Source organism: Belonocnema kinseyi, chromosome 1 (genome assembly GCF_010883055.1).
Source record: "Belonocnema kinseyi isolate 2016_QV_RU_SX_M_011 chromosome 1, B_treatae_v1, whole genome shotgun sequence".
In the NCBI taxonomy this organism is placed as follows: Eukaryota; Metazoa; Arthropoda; class Insecta; order Hymenoptera; family Cynipidae; genus Belonocnema; species Belonocnema kinseyi.
Genome location: NC_046657.1, coordinates 95,911,029 through 95,932,483, shown reverse-complemented (window position 1 = coordinate 95,932,483; position 21,455 = coordinate 95,911,029). Strand labels below are relative to the sequence as shown.

The window sequence follows — 21,455 nt, the reverse complement described above, 5'->3', positions numbered from 1 at the left end:
TAGATTTATTTTCCACTGAAAGTATTTTTTTCAACTAAAATGATAAATATTTAACTGGAATACCTAAACAATAAGATTAATATTCTACCAAAAAAGACGAGTTGTCAACAAAATACATAATTTTGTATCCTAAAAATGACAAATTTTCAACGAAATAGTTTAATTTAGAATAAAAAAGATCAATTTTTCACTAAACGTTAAATAGTTCAGTTTTCACTTTAAAAAATAATTTTATTAAAATATAAATATTATAAGTTCAAACTATTGAATCTTCAACTGGATTAGTTGAATTTTTAACCAAAAAAGATTAATTTTCAACCAGAAAGAGAAATTTTTATTTAAAAATATGAATTGTCATATTGTAGAATATTTAACTAAAAATATCATTTTTCAACCAAAAAGTGAATAGTTAAGCTTTCAGTACTTGATATTTAAACCAAAAAATAATCAAATTTTGGATATGAAACAATGGAATACAATAGAAAAGAACGTTTTTTCAATAAAATAAATTAATTTTTAACTTCAACCGATCAATGTTCAACCAAAAACAGATAAGTTAAATTATCAGTTAAAAAATTAACTTCAAGCCAAAAAAAACGAATATTACACAAAATAATTCAATGAAGTAATATAAAGCTATTTTACAAACAAGAATCATTGGTTTTCAATTTAATATTGTAATTTAAAAAAGCACGCTCTCGAAAAAATGGTCTAAGTTTAAATCAATTCTCCGACATTTTCAGGTTTTCCAGGCGGGGTATACACCCTGTAAACGTAATAAATAAGACTTCGAATAAAAACAAGATCTACTTGCCTGGCCTTGATTTTGTTGAGCTGGTCGATTTGCTCTCCCATCTCAGCAACAGCATCATTATGCTTCTTGCGGAGAATTCCAAGGGCGGATTCGTGTTGGATGTTGGCTTCCTCAAGGTCTCTACGGAGTTTGCTGAGCTCAGCTTCTCTCTTCTTGTTGAGCTCAATCTGAGCAGAAGTAGCGCCGCCAGCCTCCTCGAGACGCTCACCGAGTTCCTCGAGTTCTCGAGCGAGGTCGCTGCGCTGCTTTTCGGCCTTGGCACGTGCCTGCCTTTCAGCTTCGACCTCTTCCTCGAGCTCCTCGATGCGAGCCTGGAGCTCCTTGATCTGCTTCTGGAGCTTGCCAACAAGAGACTGCTCATCCTCCAGCTTGGCTGTAAGGGAAGAGAGTTCCTTGTCCTTGCGCTGGATGGTCTGTTCCAGTTCCTTCTTGTTCCTCTCAAGGTCGGCAACGGCCTCTTGAGTAAGCTTGAGGTCTCCCTCAACCTTCCTCTTGGTCTTCTCAACATCAGCGCTATAGAATAAAGAAATAATATTTTAATCAAATAAATTCGGAATCATTTGTTCAACTGATATCCGTTAGTAGAAAATGAAAGATAACCCACCGAACTTTCTTTTCGCGTTCAAGAGTGTCCTCGAGTTCATCAAGAGTCTGTTCGAGCTTGACCTTGACTTTGGTAAGGTGGTTGACCTTGTCCTCAGCAGCTTGGAGTTCTTCGGCGGTCTTCTGGTTAACCTCACCTTGATTCTTCTTTTCTTTGTTGAGCTTGTTGATGAGCTCGTCTTGGTGAGCAATCTCTTCATTGAGGTTACGGATTTGGTGGTCTTTGGTCGCCTTATCTTGCTCGGACTTTTGGATCGTCAATTCGAGATCCTCAATATCCTTCTTCAAGCCGGAGACTTCTTGTTCGAGCTTCTTCTTTCCTTGGAAGAGGTTGTTTCTTGCCTCCTCTTCCTGTTGGAATCTGTCGGTGATATCCTAAAGAACAATATAGCATCAGTCTCTGATCAAGAATCTCCAGTGATCAAAGTCTGCCTCGAGGATAATGAAGCACCAGTCACTTGATTCTGCACTAAGTAATAGCTGATAAGAGACTTGAAATTTGCGTACAGACTATCGCGTTGCCGGTTTGCCATAATGCTTCATCAAACGATCCAAAGAAGAACCGTTTATTTGATGAGGTTGAAAGTGGCCATGTACGTAGTTCAATGAATGTACTGCACCCAAGCCTTGAGATGCGGAACGGGGCTAACGATGCAAAGAGCTCGAAGCCTAATATTAGTATGGTTGGCTAAGATGGAAAGAATATTGGCACGACCGATACAGGTGACTTGGAGCAAGGGGTCTCTCGATTCGTCATCTCAATATGACAGGGGGCGGAAGTACCCGAGCCAAAAGATCGTAGACGAGAGAAAAAGAGCAGAGAAGAGAGACCTGTGCGTCATCTTCGTCATTAATAAGCAGCACACCTGTTATCTCTTTTCGTTCTCCACTTCTTCTTTCAGGAAAAGAAGAGGAAGAGGAAGCAACGGAGGAATAAGAAGCAACTACAGATTGCACCACGCCTACTTTTAGTAAACTGGAATCTAGGATTCCGTTAAATTTAGACTATCATGATCCTCCCCCTTCACCCCCTTCCCAGCTCACTCTATATGGGGCACTGGTAAACTGCGAGATAACCCCACCTAGATAAGGTTTAATAAGAGTATGATCAATTATGATAAGATATTTGAAATCGATTATCGAAGTGCCTAAGCATCTAACTGCCTCTCTCTTTTATTGAATCGAACATTTCATAGCTAAATGGAATCAAGAAGTTCATTCACCGTTGCAGTTGATAGCATTGCTCTACTTTAATCGGCACTCCGCGCCTGCCCTAATTTTCTGCAAGAGTGACCTCTTAATGCAGATCACCTAATAATAATCAACTGCCAATCATTCACGTGACGCAACAAGTTCAATAAATAATTATATATTTCATCGATGCAAATTCAAAGATTACTATGACGTCATCAAACCTTGCCAATTCGTCACATGAGAGCTAGAGTACGCCAAGCCAACTTGCAAATAATAAAATTTCCACCTCAAAATATCGATGTAAAGTGATGTTAATTTAGTTTGAGGATTACAATGTACCGAGCCCCTTGAATGGATTTTTAAATTGAAAAATAGACAGAAAGGCTGAATTAAAATTTTTATTCGAATATTGTATCCTGAATGCACAGTTTTATTAATAATCTTCTTCAATGTATGAACAAATTACCTACAATTCTTTGGAGACTTGCAAATTTTATTTTAAAGTATTTCATCATCAGTTAGGGTTAGTTGAAAATTTGAAACTTATGAACGTATTAAAAAATTACCTTCCAACCAAGTTTTTAATATTTGTAAAAATTAAAAAAATTCTGAATAATTTCTATTATTCAAGTATTTAATCAAATACAGCATTACAAAAAATCATTGTTATGGTTACTTTCCTATAAGAATAGAATTTATAAATACTTTAATCAAAAACTTTATCAGACATGGCACAGTCTGACCCTAAAGAAGTGAATTTTGATTAAAACCATATTGTCCCGTGCCTAAAATTGTTTTTTGATTATTTCTACTAACTTAGATTATTAATTGCATCAAAATTTGCGCATGTACGTTATTTTCTACATATTATATATTTATAAATTCTATCAAAATTTGATATTTCCAAAAATTTTATTTTTTATTACATCATTAAAACTTTAGATACTTATTTTCTCAGTTTGAAAGTAAGTAGCCATAATATATTCTGACTCACGCGACGAACTGAAAAAAAGTGCAAATTAAATCTATTTTTTCAAAATCAAAAATGTGTCATTAACTGAAAGGGATTTAAACAGATCAAAGAATCTCAATTCGCGTAGGTTGATAAATTATATTCAGAACGTGTATAACGTAGTGATCAAAAAGTGGAAAATGGGATTCAAATGAAAGAGGAACAATGACACTAAACGAAAAGAATAATTTTCGAATTCCCCTCAATGATGAAAACAAAATTCGGGGTTGCATTTAGACAACATTTAGACTGGATTCTGAAAGAACAACTCTTCGTCCAATGGCTGGAATTCTTTCCGGCTATTTCCACGATTCTAAATATTCCACGGCTGACTAATGCACTCATCATTCCTTAATCCCCCGCCCTAGCACCCGAACTTCTGGCAATACGTTAGTGTGGGGGCGATCTGTATTTTTCACGAAATTATACCTTCATATCCCCTCAACTTCTTCAGGGGAAGAAAATAATATAAAAGTAAGAAAAAGAAATGCTCTTCTCAACACTTAATTTTAGATCACGTCTTATGAAACCACGCCGAATAAGCAGAGTTTTACTGGAACGAAAAGTGTCGTATGCATGGAAAGATTAATTAACGGACCCGAGTCAGATTTAGAAAAGATGAGTAAATAAGTATTTTCGATATTTTATCCACGGTCCGTAACTTTGAACGGTATGGTTTGAAGTTATAGATGCAAATGCCTGACTTTACGCTGAGTGCTACTACTTGGAAGACTGGAATATAAAGGAGTCACCTGTTGTCTCTTGTTTAGAGAAGAGATTATTTTTCTTTCAAGAGGCTGTCATCAATACAGGAATATATTCTTAAAATCTGATGAAAAATATTTTTAACGGTCCAGATTCTAATAAGCTGGTGACGAATTTAACAATTTCTGGAATAGTTGAAATATAAATAGAATTTATGATCTGAAGTGACCACAGATGAAATCTTGGAAATATGATTACACTGAATCCTTTTTCGACAATCTGAGCTCTGGTTTTTCAAGGCTCGAAAAAAATTAAATATACACAAAAGATAATAAAAGTTTTTGACTTACCGACAACTGGGATTCGAGATCGGCCTTCTGGGCTCCAAGTTTAAGGGCCTTCTCCTGGTATTCTGAAAGGGCTCCCTTTTCTCCATCAAGATGTTTCAGGAGGTCGGTCTTTTCTTGCAAGAGTTTGGTGTTGAGTTCCTCCAACTCTTTTCGCATTTTCTCCTCCCTTATCCATGACTCCTCGTACTTCTTTGCCTTTTCTTGCAATTCCTGCAAGCCAATTTCAGGACTCGTGTTATCGCTCGCTAGATTCGCCATGCTTACCACTTGATCTCAAGTGTTCCCAATACCCTCAGGTTTTCTTTTCTAATCGTATCAAAGAATTGTGAAAAATAACGTTTGGACCAATCAAAGTTAAAATTTCAGAGTAAAAAAATGTGTGTCTAGTTTTTCACGTCGCAGCGAGAAACGTCTGATGTTAAGTCGTTGACGATACCGCGATGATCCAATGCATCGATGCGGACCAGCCAAGATGAATCGAATGCAATGATATCTTTCTCGAATTCTCGCGGTTCGCCGCGTGGTGCGTTCGTTCGATAATTCGATTGAGACAAGTGCACGCAGGAAACTTTGACTTAAACGCGAACAGGGGGGGTCGAGCTCACCGATTGGCTCGTTGATTCGTGGGGGGGTTCGTTCGGTACGATGCGCGCTCGTGTTCCAGACTGGCCACGAGTTTCCGCGAGTCTAAACTTTTCTGCCCAAAAACCTCGACTAAGATTATGCGTGGGCTGTGAATCCCTCCCCTCCCTAACCGCTGGATGAGAGAGCTTCTTAAAAATATTTATAACCGATCTTAGAACGCGATCTCCTTCAACTGGAAGGGGTGGAGAAACAAGCTAAAAATAACCGAATCGCGCAGGCGTTCTCCAGAACTTTTCCAGAATTTGGAAAGGATGCAAGTATTTTGGAGACATGAGTTTTAAATTACCGTATCCATAACTAAAGAAAAAACAACGAAAAAAAACTTTGGAATATGGAATCATGATCGGCGAATGTGAGTTGGACAATTATAACAAATTAGATTTAATTTAGACTGACATCGTTTGAAACCGAGGGTCGAGAGTGGGGACTTTATGATCGCGTTAATTAGCTGTACCTAATCGCATTAATAGCCGTGCGAAATTGTTACGCGAAGGAGCCAAAATAGAAATGTAGAAATTTATGTAGCACGGGGAGGTATTTCGAGAAATGCTGCGCTGCCAGGCAGGTATACTATAACTCAGGGTGCATATTAAAATTATGTAATTTAGTCAAAAAATTGATTAATGTCAGAATTAGGTAATCAAAATTATTTCGTAAGTAATAAAACTTCACAAATGATTCCAAATAAATGGAAAGACGCCTAAAATAGAGTGTATTTTCAAACTGTAATTAAATCTTGATACAATTTAATCCAGAACTTCTGTCCTTTCTAAAGAGTAACGTCTTTGAATATCTGCCAAGTAATGTACACAAGTGACACTAATATCAATTGAAAGCATAATGTTATTACATAAAATTGAAACTTTGATTTTATCTATCGTAAAACATAGTTACTTGAACCGACCTACTAATATGTATAAGTAAATATTCATAATACTCACGGCAAGTTCGTCTTCGATACGGGTGGCGTTGAGAAGGGGCCTGACCTTTTGCCACAATTTCCACCATGGCCAGGTGCGCAATTGAAGATATCTACGCAAGTTACGTTGTACAATTTGGAGGGCCAATCTCTGTTCTTGAAGTTTAGCGTAGTCCTTACGGGCCAAGTAACCCCTCATGAAGGCCTGCATCCAGGAGAGAATCTTGCTGAGACGTTCGTCACGGAACTCCTCCATCTGACCCAAGACTCCGGCACGGAAGAACACCTAGTGATATTATAACCAAGTTCAAAATTTGATTTCTTCTCTACAATCCCTACTTTCTTAAGCGAAGTTATGAGTCATCCTCTGTAAGGTTCATGCAGAAAATGGACTAGTTTCACTCAGTTTGAATTTCCCTTTCCTCAGGTACTAGCCTAACTGGCTTCTGATCACGGGAATTTCAAATATGTAATAATGCATTTGTAAACTTTTTTTTAGACAATACACAAAAGCTTTTTTCTGAGAAATTCTCATCGTTTAATCAACCTTCAAAGTCATTTCGACTTTCGACAAAGAGTAGTTATTTTAAAAGTTTCCACAATCTTTAAACATTCGCTGAACAAATATTCCGCGGAATGATTTATGCGAAAGGTCGATTACACAAGAAATTCTTCGAAACTACATCGATCATAATGGTAGGTTTACAGTCATGAATTCAGAGCTGCCATTCGTGTTAGTGCCTGTTCATTTAAAGGGATATTTTCAGAAGCGGGTCATTAATGTCTTGACACTCAAGTGCACTTTGCAAAAACACTATTTTAAAGACACTTTTAATATTTTTCTAATTCAAAACAAGATACCTAAAGAGTTAAAAAGTTAATATGAATAAAAAGGCAATGAAATGCCCTTTGTTAGGAAGTCAAAAAAATCTCCAAAGATCTGAATCAATTTGCAGTAACGAAGGTGTCCTGTACCTTACTGCGACCCATTCGGTATTGATCAGGCTCGATGTTTATCGATTCAAGAACAACTTCAGCAATCTTTTCTGGTGTCATGTTGTCGGTGATTTTTTTGGCGCACAGAATTTTGTATCTGTTTGGTCCAGAGTTCAATAGGAGTAAAAAAACAGAAAAAAACATCAAGTGTTAAGGTGTGCAATCTCGATGTCTATTTACGAGATGCAGGAAAGGAAGGTGGTTTCTACATGAGCAAAAATGAGGCCTAACTGGATTCGTATTTTTGTAGGTTCCTCAAAACTAATTCTTGGTCCCATAGTAGAAATTCAGGGTTAAAATTTATCATGAATTTATATTACAATTCCATTATTAAAATTAATAAATGCAATGTATTTTGCAACCAAGAATTAGTCTAACTCTTAGGATGCAATTAATTAATAGAAAATAACAAATGATAAACAACATTGAGATTCGCGTCCAGTCAGTTGGATTTGCGAAATTCTGCCGGCGGAACCAGTATATGGACCTATGTTAAAGCTGTAAAATTAAAATCAAACAACATAGCAATGGCATTTGATTGGATTTGGAAAACTCGTGCCTTGGTGTGTCCAAGACGGTACTGATCGGCATCCAGACCGGATGCTTCCAGAACAGCGCCAGCAGCCTTCTTTGGATCACTTGCGGCTGCATCGACTGCAGCGGGTGCCAAGATTTTGTACCTATAGGTGGAGGTCACGCAGAAAAGGGGCGAATTCATTTATTAGTTTAGGATATTACAAACATATGATATGATTGGTTTATAAGTTATGGGGTCAAAATACTGCTAGGAATAAAAATACTGAAACACCCAGTAAATGAAAATAGATTCAAACGAATTATACGTAATTGGAATTTGGAATTCCTGTGAAACCGGTTTATAGAACATTTCGTTCACACTGCGATTCCGGATTGTTAATTCTGCCGCGCAAAACATTAAAATCGGCAAGTACATTTTTTATGATATTTCAGATATTGTGAAGTTTATAATTGTAGAAACTCCCTCTCTCATACGTTATATGATTTATAATAAAATGAACGAATTTGAGTTTGTTAACGGTTTTCTTGTTCTTCACTTTTATTAAAAAATTAACAGATACTAACAAACTTGGTGTGTTTCCGCAAACCATATATAAATCTAGATCACCCAATTACTTCCGAATTTTTTTGAATCTTTTTTCGTTTGCAAGGTAGGGGGTTCACTGAAGGGGGTAGCACTACTGAAAGGGGTGAAAATACTTTAAAATGGGCTACATTGTCTTCGGTGGCTTCTTTTCTGTCATCCTCTCTCAGCGTGGCTCTACGATGATGTAAAAATTGACAATACGAGGGAGGGAAAAGAATCTGGACAATAAAAACCGCCGTTTGGATAACAATCAGTGGATATAACTCATGAAAGCTGAAATAACTTGGGACACACCACTAAGAGGATTATTAATATGAAATCGAGTCATACTCTTCATCCCGAGAGAAGTAATAGTCATAGGGCATCCGACTTTAAGGAAAAAGATGCTTAAATTTGCATTCGTTGGGGTACTTAATACGCATTCGGGTTGTCTATGGTATCATCTAACAAATCTTGAGAGGGTAACACCGAAGCACCGGTAAAATTTAGAAGACTAGCCTTCGTATGACCAATCCTGTAGAAGTCGGGATCTAGACCGGTAGATTCCAAACATTTTGCGGCTGCCACTTTGGGATCCTTTTCTGCCGTCATGGCCTGGGGCGCTAAGATGAGGTAACTGTTCCCCAAGAAAATTAAGATTACGCAAGATTCTACTAGGGGAGACAAATAGATTTATATCACAATAGTGCTAATTTATCGATGTCAATGGTCCTTTCCTTCAATTGGAGAAAATTATTAAAGGGAGAATTAACAGTACATTTTAAATCAGGAGTAGCAATAAGTGAACATCATGAGTCTAAGTCATGGTGCAAACTTGTACGTAAATTTTAAAGTTATGGGTTGATTCTTACCGCAGTTTGAAGTCAGGATAGTTCATTCTGTTAGGGAATCCTTTACGACAGATACGAATACCCTCAAGCACACCGTTACAGGTCAGCTGATGCATAACCAAGTGAGAGTCAATCACTCCAGGTTGTTTCAACTCATTGGGAATGATACAACGGACGAAGTGAGGTTGGGTAGCCCTCAAAGTGGTCATCAGGTTGTTAAGCTGTTCTTTGTATGATGAAGACACAGTGGAGAAACCACCTCCTTTCTTACCACGTCCTCCCTTGCCACCGGCATCATCTCCCTTGCCACCGCCAGACTGTCCTGGATGGTCAGCGAAGATTTCTACCAACAGTTTATTAGTAGATTTCTTGAACTGGTCAACAACGGTATCGTTCAACGGGTCCTTGTTCTTCTCGAGCCATCCAGTGATGTTGTATGGTACCTGTAAATAATTTGTGGTTAGACTAAACTATCTGCAAGAAATTTTAAACCAAAATTAAATATCCTTTTTTAAAAAAGAATACTTACATTTCCGGCATAATGGCCAATAGCGAAGTGGGCAGGTTGTTGACCAGGCTTTGGTGGTTTAGGCTTCAAGAAGTTGGGACTCTTGCCGAGATGGTTATTGTTCAACTTCTCCTCGAAGGTCTTGTCGGTGGCTTTGGGGAACATAGATTCTTCCTCAAGGATGGACAAGATACCCATGGGCTGTTTTAAGGATAAGAAGAGCGGATGAGTACCAAAAATAGTCATTAGCTGACAGCTTAAATATCTCCAAGAGTAGCGTTTTTGTTTAGGTTCAAGTATAAAATGTGCGTTAAATTATTGCTAATTTTACAAAATAAGTCTCAAATTTTACTGGCACTACGAAAATGATCAAAGTTGTAATATTTACTGGCAGCAAGTTTGCGAACTACGATGATATTAGATCTTGATATTAAAAAATCTTTGTTAAGAATAATTGATGAAAAAATTACAGTTTATGAATGCAAAAACTCGGAATTTTACTTGTAAATAAACAATTTAGGAATACAAAGACGCAATTCATGAATGCATGAAAAACGCCGCTACTCTTAGTACTCTACTTCTATGAAACACTGCAGTTACCCCTTTTTTGAATGGAGCGGCCGACTGCTACAGCTACATTCAAGAAAAGGTAATTTACAGTTTGTAGCTGGTTGACGAGGATGGAAATAACCATCAGAACTCGTCAAGGAATACTTGTTGAAAAGATAAATTCTGGACAGTTTTGAACTCTTTTGAAGATAAAAATGGCAATTGGGGATGCCAACAGTGATTTGAATAGTGTTGCAAATTAAGACGTAAATTATCCAAGATTCATTTTTTCAACTTTAGGCTTTTGGAGCTTTTGCGTTGATAGACAGAGATACATATACATAATCAGAAGGCATATGAATACATATACTAGCAAGCTCACAAATTGACAAATGTTATTGAAAACACACTAGAGGCCGCAAGTGTTAGTAGCAGACGACCCTTTTACCTTCTCAATGAGTTCGATGGTGCTTTGCAAATCCATACCGAAATCTATGAAAGACCAGACGATTCCCTGTCGTTCATATTCTTCCTGCTCGAGTACGAACATGAAGTGGTTGAAGTACTGCTGCAGTTTCTCGTTCGTAAAGTTGATGCAGAGCTGTTCGAAGCCGTTGAACTAACGTGCAAATGCAAAACACACAGAGCACATGAACACTTATAGGGTGAAAAGAAAAGAGGCAAGAAGTAAAGATAGAGTCGTGTGTCATCACGTGTTTCAGCTTCCAGAACTCCAGGTCTTAGAATCGCGAGAGGGTTTCATTCACCCTTGACACTGTGAATATTATGAGAAGTGAAAAGATAATTGGATTAGTCACGTGCACGAGGATAAAAGAAAACCGCAGATGCTGTTTCGTTGGATTTGACACAGAGTGGCAGTTGCAAGCTGGAGTGCGTTTTATCTAAAACGACGACCCCTCGTTCATTGTCTTTGATCTGCCTCCTTTTGATTTATGATCGATATTGTTAATCTCCATCAAGGAGTACCTTCTCAATCAGGTCAATGGTTGTCTGAAGGTCCATTCCGAAGTCAATGAACGTCCACTCAATGCCTTCCCGCTGGTATTCTTCTTGCTCAAGGATAAACATATGGTGATTGAAGAACTGCTGCAACTTTTCGTTGGTGAAGTTGATGCAGAGCTGTTCAAAGCTGTTGAACTGTTCGTGCGGGATGATGAAAACAAAAACAGAAAGGCAAGACAGCGGTCAATGTACTGTTTTTTGCCGGGTTGGTTGGTGTAAAGAGAAAGGGTTTCTTCAATTTTCAACTAAATACAATGATGTTTGCAATGGAAACTATAGATAAATTAATAGAAATAATATTTTGTAGTATGTTGACTATTGAAAATTAAAGAAAAGGTCACTATCAAGAGAATGTTATTTAACCACATATGGGTTACATTAAGGAGTTTTAGATTTTTTAATCATTTGGCGGGGTCCGGCTGACAATTTTTTGCTGTTTGCTGGGGGGAATGGGGCAACTTTTATAGTGCCTTTGTAAGCGGAATGTCTCCTTGGAGGTTAAGAGAATTAAGATCGTAATCACCAGTTGTTGATACGGAGGAAATTCACTGATTTGACGAGACAAGTTACAATTAGGAGAGGACCCGAGCGTTTGTGTTGCGCCGTTTGGTAATTAACAGTGTGTAAAATACAGAATGTGAAAGCATGAAGAGGGGATGATAGTAAAAGTGGTCAAAGAAGAAAACTCTGAGTTCGAAGGGGAATTAGAGAAGCTGTTCGGTACCCGTATTCTTGTACCTTGGACTTAAATCGTCACCCAAACATCAATTAAAAATTGCAAACTCTTCTTGTTTAATGCTTCTTATCTGCTCCGCAACATTGAGTTCTTCTTTCTTTCTTTTTTTGCATGACTGTGGCTCGCCACAAGTATGTCTTAGGCTTAATTACTTATACCTTTTCAATAAGTTCAATACAGGCTAGCAAGTCCATGCCGAAGTCTATGAAGGCCCAATCAATGCCTTCTCTTTTGTACTCTTCTTGTTCAAGCACAAACATGTGGTGATTGAAGAATTGTTGCAACTTCTCATTAGTGAAGTTGATGCAGAGCTGCTCAAAACCGTTGAACTGTTCGAGAAAGGCAAGGCAAAAAGAAAAAGAACAACGTAAAGGACGCTTGGAAAAAGGTGCATATTTAAAAAATAGTTGTGTTGTGATGAAGGATAAGTGTCATAGTGGATTTCTTCAAAGTAATATATTAAAGAAATTATGAATTTTATAAGTTATTGTACGATAAAATAGAGATTTTTTATTTATAATAGATAAGGCACTTCTTCGGAAAAGTTCTTTCACTAATTTTCAAGAATTGTGTCAATGTTGAATTTTCCTGTGTGTTCTAAACTTAGAAACAGAATTCGGTAAAGAAGAGAGATGTTTAAAAAAGTTAGCTGTTTAGACATCACCTTCTGTCCAATAGTTCTGATTCTTAAAAAAGTGAAAGGATGGAATATGGTCAAGGATATGGAAAAGGATATAAAATTCCTGCTTCGAAGCGAGAAGAAAGATGTACAAAAAAATGTATGAACGGACAAGTAGTGAAAAACAGTGGACGATCACTTGTTAAGCGTTAGGTCAAGATTGGCTGAAGCCGCCTTCTCTCCAAGCTGCTTCGATCAGATCTAATTGAGATTGATCTGTCGATATATTTCGATGTTGTCGATCTGTAATACCTTCTCAATAAGTTCGATACATGCGAGTAGGTCCATGCCAAAATCTATGAACGACCACTCAATGCCCTCTCTCGTGTATTCTTCTTGTTCGAGGACAAACATATGGTGATTGAAGAACTGTTGAAGCTTCTCGTTCGTAAAGTTGATGCAGAGCTGCTCAAAGCTGTTAAACTGTTCGAGTAAAGGGCAAGACAAGGTCAATTTTATTGCTTTGATTTATGTCTGGGAAACGTCGCTGATTGCGTTTTTGCAAGGATCAGCGTTAGTTGTTAGGGTTTTACATGTTTGGATTAATTTTTTGGGTTTGTTTGAATGCAATTTCAAATTTACATGGATGACGTATTGAATTTGATGTGAATTGATATCCGTCATCACCACGGATCACATATCTCGGATATTAAGTAGTAATATACAAATAATTATAATGACCCACAGAGGGTCAGTTTGAGGTCACTGAACATCATATTTGTCAAACCTCCATCAATTAGTCACATAGTTATATAACTCATAAATTGTCTTAAAACCTTGCTATGATTTCACATGTAGAAGAGAACTTTGATCAAACAGCCAAGTGGTTTTAAAAGGTAGCGACTGTTCTTGCCAAATGAGCTGAATTATCAATATATATTTTCTCCATGTGCGTATGCAGGACTTGTTCTTTATTCTACATTTAACACACACGAAATTTTCGAACGTGAAGTCCACTGTTTTATGATATAGATGATGTTTTTGTGTTAAAATCGTGAAGGGTTAACAAGGTTTCTGATATGTTTGGACTTGGGAGAGTTGAGTTCATCTTAATAGTAAGATCTTCCAAGATCGAATCCTGCAAATGTTTTGGTAGTATAAAAATGGGTTTATTGTGACAGACTAGTCACAATATAATTGGGTGAAGTTCAAAACTGGTACATAAAAATTATGAAGGGAAAAAAGTTCATGCTTATCTATCAATACTTAGGAAATAAAACTTGGTTTGGGGTACACTCTGGGGTACAACCTTGAAATCTCGCTCTTGCTTCTCCCAATGGGCAGAGTGCGGTGGCTATACAATTTTTTAAAAAAAATTTCGGATTGTTCTAGGGTCACTTCAAAAAAAGGGATCATATTTCTTTGATAAGGTATCATGCTATATTGGAATAGTATCCAGCTACAGTGGATAAAGAAGAAGAAAAGGGTTTCGAGTGGGGCTCTCCAAGAAAGTCTCGGGACTTTCTCCTGGAGTTCTACCTTTTCAATAAGTTCAATACAGGCTAGCAAGTCCATTCCAAAGTCAATAAAAGCCCAATTGATTCCCTCTTTTTTGTACTCTTCCTGTTCGAGTACAAACATGTGGTGATTGAAGAACTGTTGCAGTTTTTCATTGGTGAAGTTGATACAAAGTTGCTCGAAACCGTTGTACTGGGGAAAACGAAATATACGGGTGGAATCTTAAGCTCGAAAAAATAAGATAATTCTGTTTCGAATTTTGGGTACCTAACAATCGCCTAGCGGTGTTCCTGTTCATTTTGAAATACAAAACCTGTTAAGTTTTAAAGTTGAACCCATTATGGTAGATGCAATACTAAGATTTGATTATTTAAGAGGGTCTACCATTCAGGTTTCGACTTTCTATTGCATTGATTTATTTCTTTGTCACAGAAACCTCAACAAGTGTTTCAGAAGAAAATTTACGTACTAAATTCTAATTTATTGTACAAAATGCTCTACCAGCTCTCGCTTTCAAGATATTTTCACTTGCAAGTGCTAAAATGAACCTAAAACAATACGAGAAGTCGAAATTTTAGCACATTTAAGTTAGAACACATCTAAAACAAGAGCTTATAGAACAATTTGAAGAATTGAATTGAATCAGCATTTTAAATGCCTTTAGAAACACCCATTCATCACTCTGAAACAAAATCAATGTAGGTCTATGTTAACTAACTAGTTTGCTCGATCCTCAGCTTGTAATGTTTAATGAAAACTGCATTTGTGTTAATATTCTGATAAGGATCGAACCAAAGTTGTTGATGTATGTGAAGATAGATATTAAGTTTGGTGAACTTACGTCGAAGATCTCAAAACCAGCAATATCCAGTACACCAATGAAGTGTTGACGTTTTTGCTTGGTGTCTAAGGTTTCGTTACACTTTTTGACCAACCACTTGAACACCCTGTCGAACATGGCCTTCGACATGGCACCCACGGAGTAGGCTACCTGGTCCTTGTTACGACCTTGGGTGACGAATTCGTTACCGACCTTGATTCTCGGTTTCAACAAGTTCTTGTACATATCTTGGCAGTCCACGCCGAGCAATTTGGCGACACGTTCACCTTCCTAAAGAAGAAAACTCATGTGGTAAATTTTTGTAAGAATTGTTTGATAAAAAGCTTAAATATTTCGAATTACTAACCTCAGTACCGTCAGCTTCAGCCTGTTCTTCACGACCCCTCTGCTTGAACTTCATGCCTCCCATGTGCATTACGGTAGCAGTGATCTTGTAAATATCGTTCTTCTCTTCTTGGGTGAATCCAAGAACGTCGAAGGCTTGCTACAGTGAAAAATATTATATAAGCTAAAGGAATTAGGTTTTTTTAATCAGAAGCGAACTAGTTTTTATATTTTAGAAATAAATTTGAGCATCAAAATTATTAGGACTTTGTTCGCTTCTGATTGGTATTTTGCATTTAAGAGGAAATTATGCGCTTAAGGAAAATAAAAATAGATACTTTAAAAGCGAGAAGGTGAAGAAAGCACACTGCGGATGATGCAGTAACAGAAATTAGCATATCAAGACGTCGACATTTTACTATGAATGGACGGACATCTAGCTTAAACTTTTCTCAGCACAACAGAAGAATCGTAAAATGTCCCCTTTTTTATTCTCTTTTTGTAATGTACTTGATCTTTTGTTACTGTATGTAAATAGTGGACATTTTACAATCGTAATAGAAGCCACAGCGCGACAAAAGGACAATTTTTACACATTGAGCGCAGAGAGCGAAGCTGAAGCACAGCTTGTGTTAGATAGCCGCTTCTTCCCTGAGCTCCATAAAAAAACAAACATTACAATATCATCGATATTGATAAAACACGACAAGAACAGTTGTACACGTTTGTTGTCGGTACGAACCGTAGCTTCTTTGGTTTCTACGATTTTCTGATTTTTTCTGTATTTTGAATATCAGCAAGTTTGTTTCTTGCTTGTTTCCGTCTGTCTGGGCGGAAAATTTTACTTCTGGCCATGCCGGAAGTTTATGACTGTGGAAGAAAATCCGATTTCGCTTCACGAAAGTTCGTTGAGTTCCAACGTCAGGTATGTAAGTTCTGGGATACTTCAACTCGAGCAGCAATTAAAAATGAAGTCTAAGATTTCAAAGTTTATAAGATTCAAATTATGCAATTCTGACTAATTTCACATTTTCTCCGGGAATTAGCACTGCTCGAATTTGAATATTTGGAACATCAACAATTTCGAAATCAACCATGTCTGGGTATATAAGATTAGGAACTTTTATGTAAAAAAGGAGATTAAACAGGTATCAAACGTGTTATATACTACATATGATTTTTGATATATACACGGAGTAAATTTGGCCAACGATAGTTGGTGTTTCCATACTCAAAATATCGATCACTTATCCAGCAAAATTACTAATTCTTCTATCAAATTTAGAAGAGTATTAGTATGGTTAATTTTTCTGGATTTTACGATCCGTAAGGGCCCAAATATTACTTGGAAAGTTGGATGGTCAAGATGCTGGGACCGGATAAAAAAACATTTCGATTTAAATCATCCCGAAGGACTTACATCCGTTAGAAGACATTCCTCGCCGTCGTCCATTCCAGGGATCGTGATTTTTCCCTGAGACACGTTGTAATAGTCGTATATGTTGTTCGATAAGAAACACATTTCTGTGGAAGTTTTTATATATCAATTAAATCCTCTTTTTCAATACAATTGTGGAAGCTATAGATAAAGAGACCTGTTCATAAATTCTTGAAGGCTTCTGTTGTGGGAAAAAATTATATTCTAGATCTTCGCTTAACACTTTGTCGATGATTTATCGGGGGTCAGATGGGACTACAGATGGTTTTTGGACGGGTTCTTTGTTTCCGGAAAACTTGCAGGGTTGAAGTTTCATTTCGGTACCAAAATTAAAATCAAACTTTTTATCTCTGATTGTTAAAGTTACCTCAGACAATGCAAGTTTCTCAGGTTCTGACGTAGTAGCTCGTTAGGGAAGATAAAGGCTTTAGTAAAATGCTGATCGGGGAGCGGGATTTGGGGGGATTTCGCGACGAGCTTTCCTAATTTCCGAAGTTATACCCCTGATTTCCCGCCCCCCGTCAACGACAGCTGCGTGCAGTGGTTATGGCAGGAAGCTGTGCGGCGGGGGGCGAGGCCTGCATCGTGGAGCTTCCTCAAGTCATTCGTGACACCTATCTTTTTCCTGGTTACTTTTGAAGCCAAATATGTTGGAATTTAATCTTTTTGAGACATTGATTTTTACTTTAATTAATTACAGAAATGAAATCATTCAAGAGGTAAAAGATTTAGGTGCACGCATGACAAGGTGTCCGCAGATCGAGAATGGACTTACGTCCGTGACTTCCATCTCAGAAGAGTCGTTGACCCCCGGAATTCTCGTCTTACCCTGGCTAATGTAGAAGTAGTCTCCGATCCTGTTGCTCAGCAACGTCATTTCTGTATATCGATAACTGTTCAAACTCTTATCCCCTTTTGACTCGAAAAAGTTTTGGGATACACGAAAACGCAACAGGCAGAAGGGTAACAACCTTCTTCGGTTGGTTTCGGTCAGCGAAAGAGCGGCTTGGCGAAGACGAGGTGCAGGCAAATTAAGCTATACACTTTTGCCTCGCACCAGGTCTTCGTTAGCTGCGGTTGTTATTAACGAAACAGAAAAATCAGCGAAGTGATAGATAGAGATAGACGAAGAGAGTTGCTGAAAGAATGAAGAAAATGTGTTGAGTAGAAAGACAGAAGGAAAATCGAAGAGATAGAAAAAAAGAGTCCATGTGGTGCTGTAAGAAGGTTTAGTGTTTATATCTACATCTAAGAGAAATAGTGTGGAGGCTGAAACAGAAGAAGTAAAGAGAAAGAAAGAAATGGAGACGTAGAAAAATAGTAATTTTGATAAGAAGATGCAACGAAATAGAAGAATAGAGAAAAGTGGAGACGTAGAGAGAGTGGCGGCAACATAGTTCAGACATATAACAAATACTGAGAAGCAGGTAGCACGATGAGGTCTGTTGGCAGAATTTGGCCAAGACTGGTGAGCTCTAATGCTGGACACAGATGGCTTATTTACAAGTTTAGAGCCCACCGTAGAGAAGCATGCACTTACGTCGGTAACAAGAAGTTCCTCGCCGTCATCAAGACCAGGAATGGTGGTTTTGCCTTGTGACACAAAGTAGTAATCGCGGATGTTGTTTGACAGCAGACACATCTCTGAAGGGAAAAATGAAACAACATGCGGGTCAGCCATGAACCATTCCATGTATTCTGGTGGCTTTCAAAGGGTCCTTGGCCATTTTAGAGTCCAACCGTAAGTGGCTTTAGGTGTCTTAAAGGATTGAGGACAAGGAAAAAGCATTGGCCATTTCGTTGAAGATGGTTACTCTAGTAGGAAATAGCGAAAGATCCACGATCTTGAAAAGAACCGAAATCTATTAAGGAAAATCTGATTGCATAGTCAAGCAATATTTTATCATCAGATCAAGGATTTTTCGCTGTTTTTTTAAGGTGCTCTCGATCTAGGGAGTTCTTAAGGGATCTACAAATTACTCTAAAACTACGGCAATCGAGTAGTTGCCTCTCAAGGGTGTTGACTAGCGGTACTGGTCTTGCAAGATACCGTCTGCTCCAGAAGATAACATCTTTTCAGTCAAAAATTCTCTTGAACTGTTGTCAACCCAAGAGGTTAGCTAACTACTATCTACAATGAGAAAGCACACGTTCTTCATACAAGTAGTTATGGGCTTTAATATCTTCTAGAACTTTATGATTCCAAAGATCTTAAAATTTGAAATGATTGTCAATTGATAAGTATCCACTTGCTAAAGTGCGTGTGCTTGCCCAACTCATCCTCGTCGAAGAGGCGTTCAAAATCGCGCCTCTCAGTCAACCAATAGATGCAAAGCGAAGACAAGAAGGCACTTAGGTTGGGCCAAAAGAAGAAGACAACTCATTGCAAAAATGTGAAACTATAATCCCGCGCGATCCGTTCGGCGGTCACCCTTACGTCGGTCAGCTGCAATTCCTCGCCATCGTCTACGTTGGGGATTGTCGTCTTTCCTTGGGAGACGAAGTAGTAGTCCTGGATGTTGTCTGAGAGACAGCACATCTCTGTGTATGAAAGGAAGGATCTCAACATTCAAGTTACAATTGGGGGAAACAAAATTAGGAGAAAAAAAAACGATGCCCTCGCTTTGAGGCTAACATGATGCCTCTAGAGTGATGTTGGTCGCCCTCGAAACATGGCAGCATCATCCTCGGATCTAGACTGCTTGAATCTCATTATGAAGGGATAATAAAATAGTTCGAGCGAAAGTCTAACTTTAAATGGGAAAAATACACTGGGATTGGAAGTTTTACTTAACTACTAATTCCCTGAGGACACTACGATCTTACCCTTCAAGCCTTTCACTGATCCGGACATCATCTGATAGAAGATGTGGTACGAACGCTCAAGAGTTTGCTGCGAAATTACACGAGCCTTCTCCAGCAGATCTAAGAAAAGATGTTTAGAACAGTCAAGTTTCTTATAATTTTTTTAATTTAGGAAGAAACGATCTCTTCAATGTTTTAAACAGAATCGAACTTACATGTCTCAATGTCAGCTCCGGCCAGTTTTCCAGAAGGACCGAAGTGAATACGGATGAATTTACCCTGGAGAAGAAAGATCAAGAAAATGTTAAGGAAGATCTAATTTCGCGACTAGAAGTTTTAATATTCAGAAAGTACTTACGAAACGAGAGGAGTTATCGTTACGGACGGTTTTAGCGTTACCGAAGGCCTCAAGTACGGGATTGGTTTGTACGACCTGATCTTCGAGGGAACCCTTTTTCTTTGCGTTCGGGTCTTCTTTATCTTTTTTTGTTGAAGCACCGACGGTGGCAAAGTACGCAATTACCTTCTTCGTGTTCTCAGTCTTTCCGGCTCCAGATTCACCAGTGATCAACATAGACTGATTTTCAGCGTCTGTAAGTGAAAGCGTTCGTTTTTATTCCCATTTATTCTCTCCAAATGAAGGGCCCCAAAAAAACATTCGTCTTCGAGAGATAAATATGTCTAGATACAGAGTAATTCATGGAAGATAACACATATTTCAGCTTGTTGAATCAAAATCTATATATAGATTTTCTCCATTGCCTCTATTTTTAAGCAAAAGAAGGTTAAACCCCTTAAAATAGCGTTTTTAGAGATTCAAAAAATCGTAGGGAAAAAACCGAGGTTAAACTTTCTCCTTTAAAACAAATCCGTAAGATTTTGAAAGATTTGGATAGATTTTTATAGTGTGTGACCTTTGCGCATTTTAAATCGAATCTAAACTGACTTTAGACAGTCAAACAACCGCTGAATAAATTGACGCATAATTCGTCCTCAAGAAACAACCCTTATGTCGGTTAGTTCATTAAATTAAAAGGTGTTTTTAAGGACTTAATACAATTTCATTTGTAATTTTTCTCCATTACATCAAGGATTTTATATAATCAAGATAATTTGCTTGGAGCCATTTCCCAGTTTTTTCCCGGATTGTTAACATTTTTCACGGTCAATTAAATTTAAAAATATTCAAACTCGAAAGCTAACCATTTTTCCATTTTAATTAATGAAAAATGAAATTTAAATTAAAGCACTCAAGATGGAACTCTTAAATTTTAAACTTTTAAAATTAAAGTTTAGAAGTTTTTCAATTAGAAAATTTCGTATTCAAATGCTTAATAACTTACACCTATAAAATGGAAAGTACTAACACGTTTCTATTGAACAATTTTTAATTAAATTTATTTAGGCTGAAAATTTAGAATTTTGTAACTTTTATGAATTATACAGTTCCAAGATTCAGATTAATGTTCAAAAATTTAAATCCGTTTTATCATTTTCCATGCACTGAATTAGAAAATCAACCAATTAATTAAATTTGTTTAAATTATAGTATTTTACCTAACTTTAAGCTACAAACATTAAAGCTTGAACGATTACATTTTTTTGAACTGAACAATTTTCACATTATAAGTTGAAATATTTTAATTTTAAATAGTTTATATATCCTTAAAAAACTTCGAAACTTTATTTCAAAGTCTTCAGAAAAAACTAATTTTTAATCTTTTCAAAACCTCTAAATACATATCTCTAAAAATTACTCGGATTATTCTACAAATAATAAGTATTTAATTTTTATTTGTACATCAAAATTCAACAATTTCACTTAGAAATTAATCATTTTTTAAATAGAATAATTCAAAGCGTAACGTTCAAAGTTTAAAAGCTCCTTGAAATTTTAACGATT

General features: G+C 37.2%; 1 protein-coding gene across 31 annotated transcripts in view; it reads right to left on the bottom strand.

The window, feature by feature from the left end:
- LOC117170505 (myosin heavy chain, muscle) overlaps positions 1-21,455 on the bottom strand; it is a 32,949-nt gene that overhangs the window by 5,278 nt on the left and 6,216 nt on the right. For 3 of the 31 annotated variants that reach the window (XM_033357939.1, XM_033357302.1, XM_033359560.1), the window contains exons 5-18: positions 19,911-20,143; positions 19,768-19,831; positions 19,574-19,672; positions 16,730-16,833; positions 15,332-15,469; positions 14,986-15,255; positions 14,166-14,336; positions 9,721-9,900; positions 9,213-9,634; positions 7,798-7,918; positions 6,265-6,528; positions 4,679-4,888; positions 1,419-1,792; positions 815-1,327 (exon numbers count right to left, since the gene is read on the bottom strand). In XM_033357939.1, coding sequence (XP_033213830.1) covers positions 815-1,327; positions 1,419-1,792; positions 4,679-4,888; positions 6,265-6,528; positions 7,798-7,918; positions 9,213-9,634; positions 9,721-9,900; positions 14,166-14,336; positions 14,986-15,255; positions 15,332-15,469; positions 16,730-16,833; positions 19,574-19,672; positions 19,768-19,831; positions 19,911-20,143 — 3,163 coding nt within the window. Of the gene's footprint in view, positions 1-814; positions 1,328-1,418; positions 1,793-4,678; positions 4,889-6,264; positions 6,529-7,217; positions 7,336-7,797; positions 7,919-8,859; positions 8,978-9,212; positions 9,635-9,720; positions 9,901-10,696; positions 10,868-11,235; positions 11,407-12,165; positions 12,337-12,938; positions 13,110-14,165; positions 14,337-14,985; positions 15,256-15,331; positions 15,470-16,729; positions 16,834-18,287; positions 18,392-19,184; positions 19,289-19,573; positions 19,673-19,767; positions 19,832-19,910; positions 20,144-21,455 lie in introns of all 31 variants that reach the window. The other 28 variants (XM_033358935.1, XM_033358258.1, XM_033358685.1 and 25 more) reach the window with 26 other exon arrangements.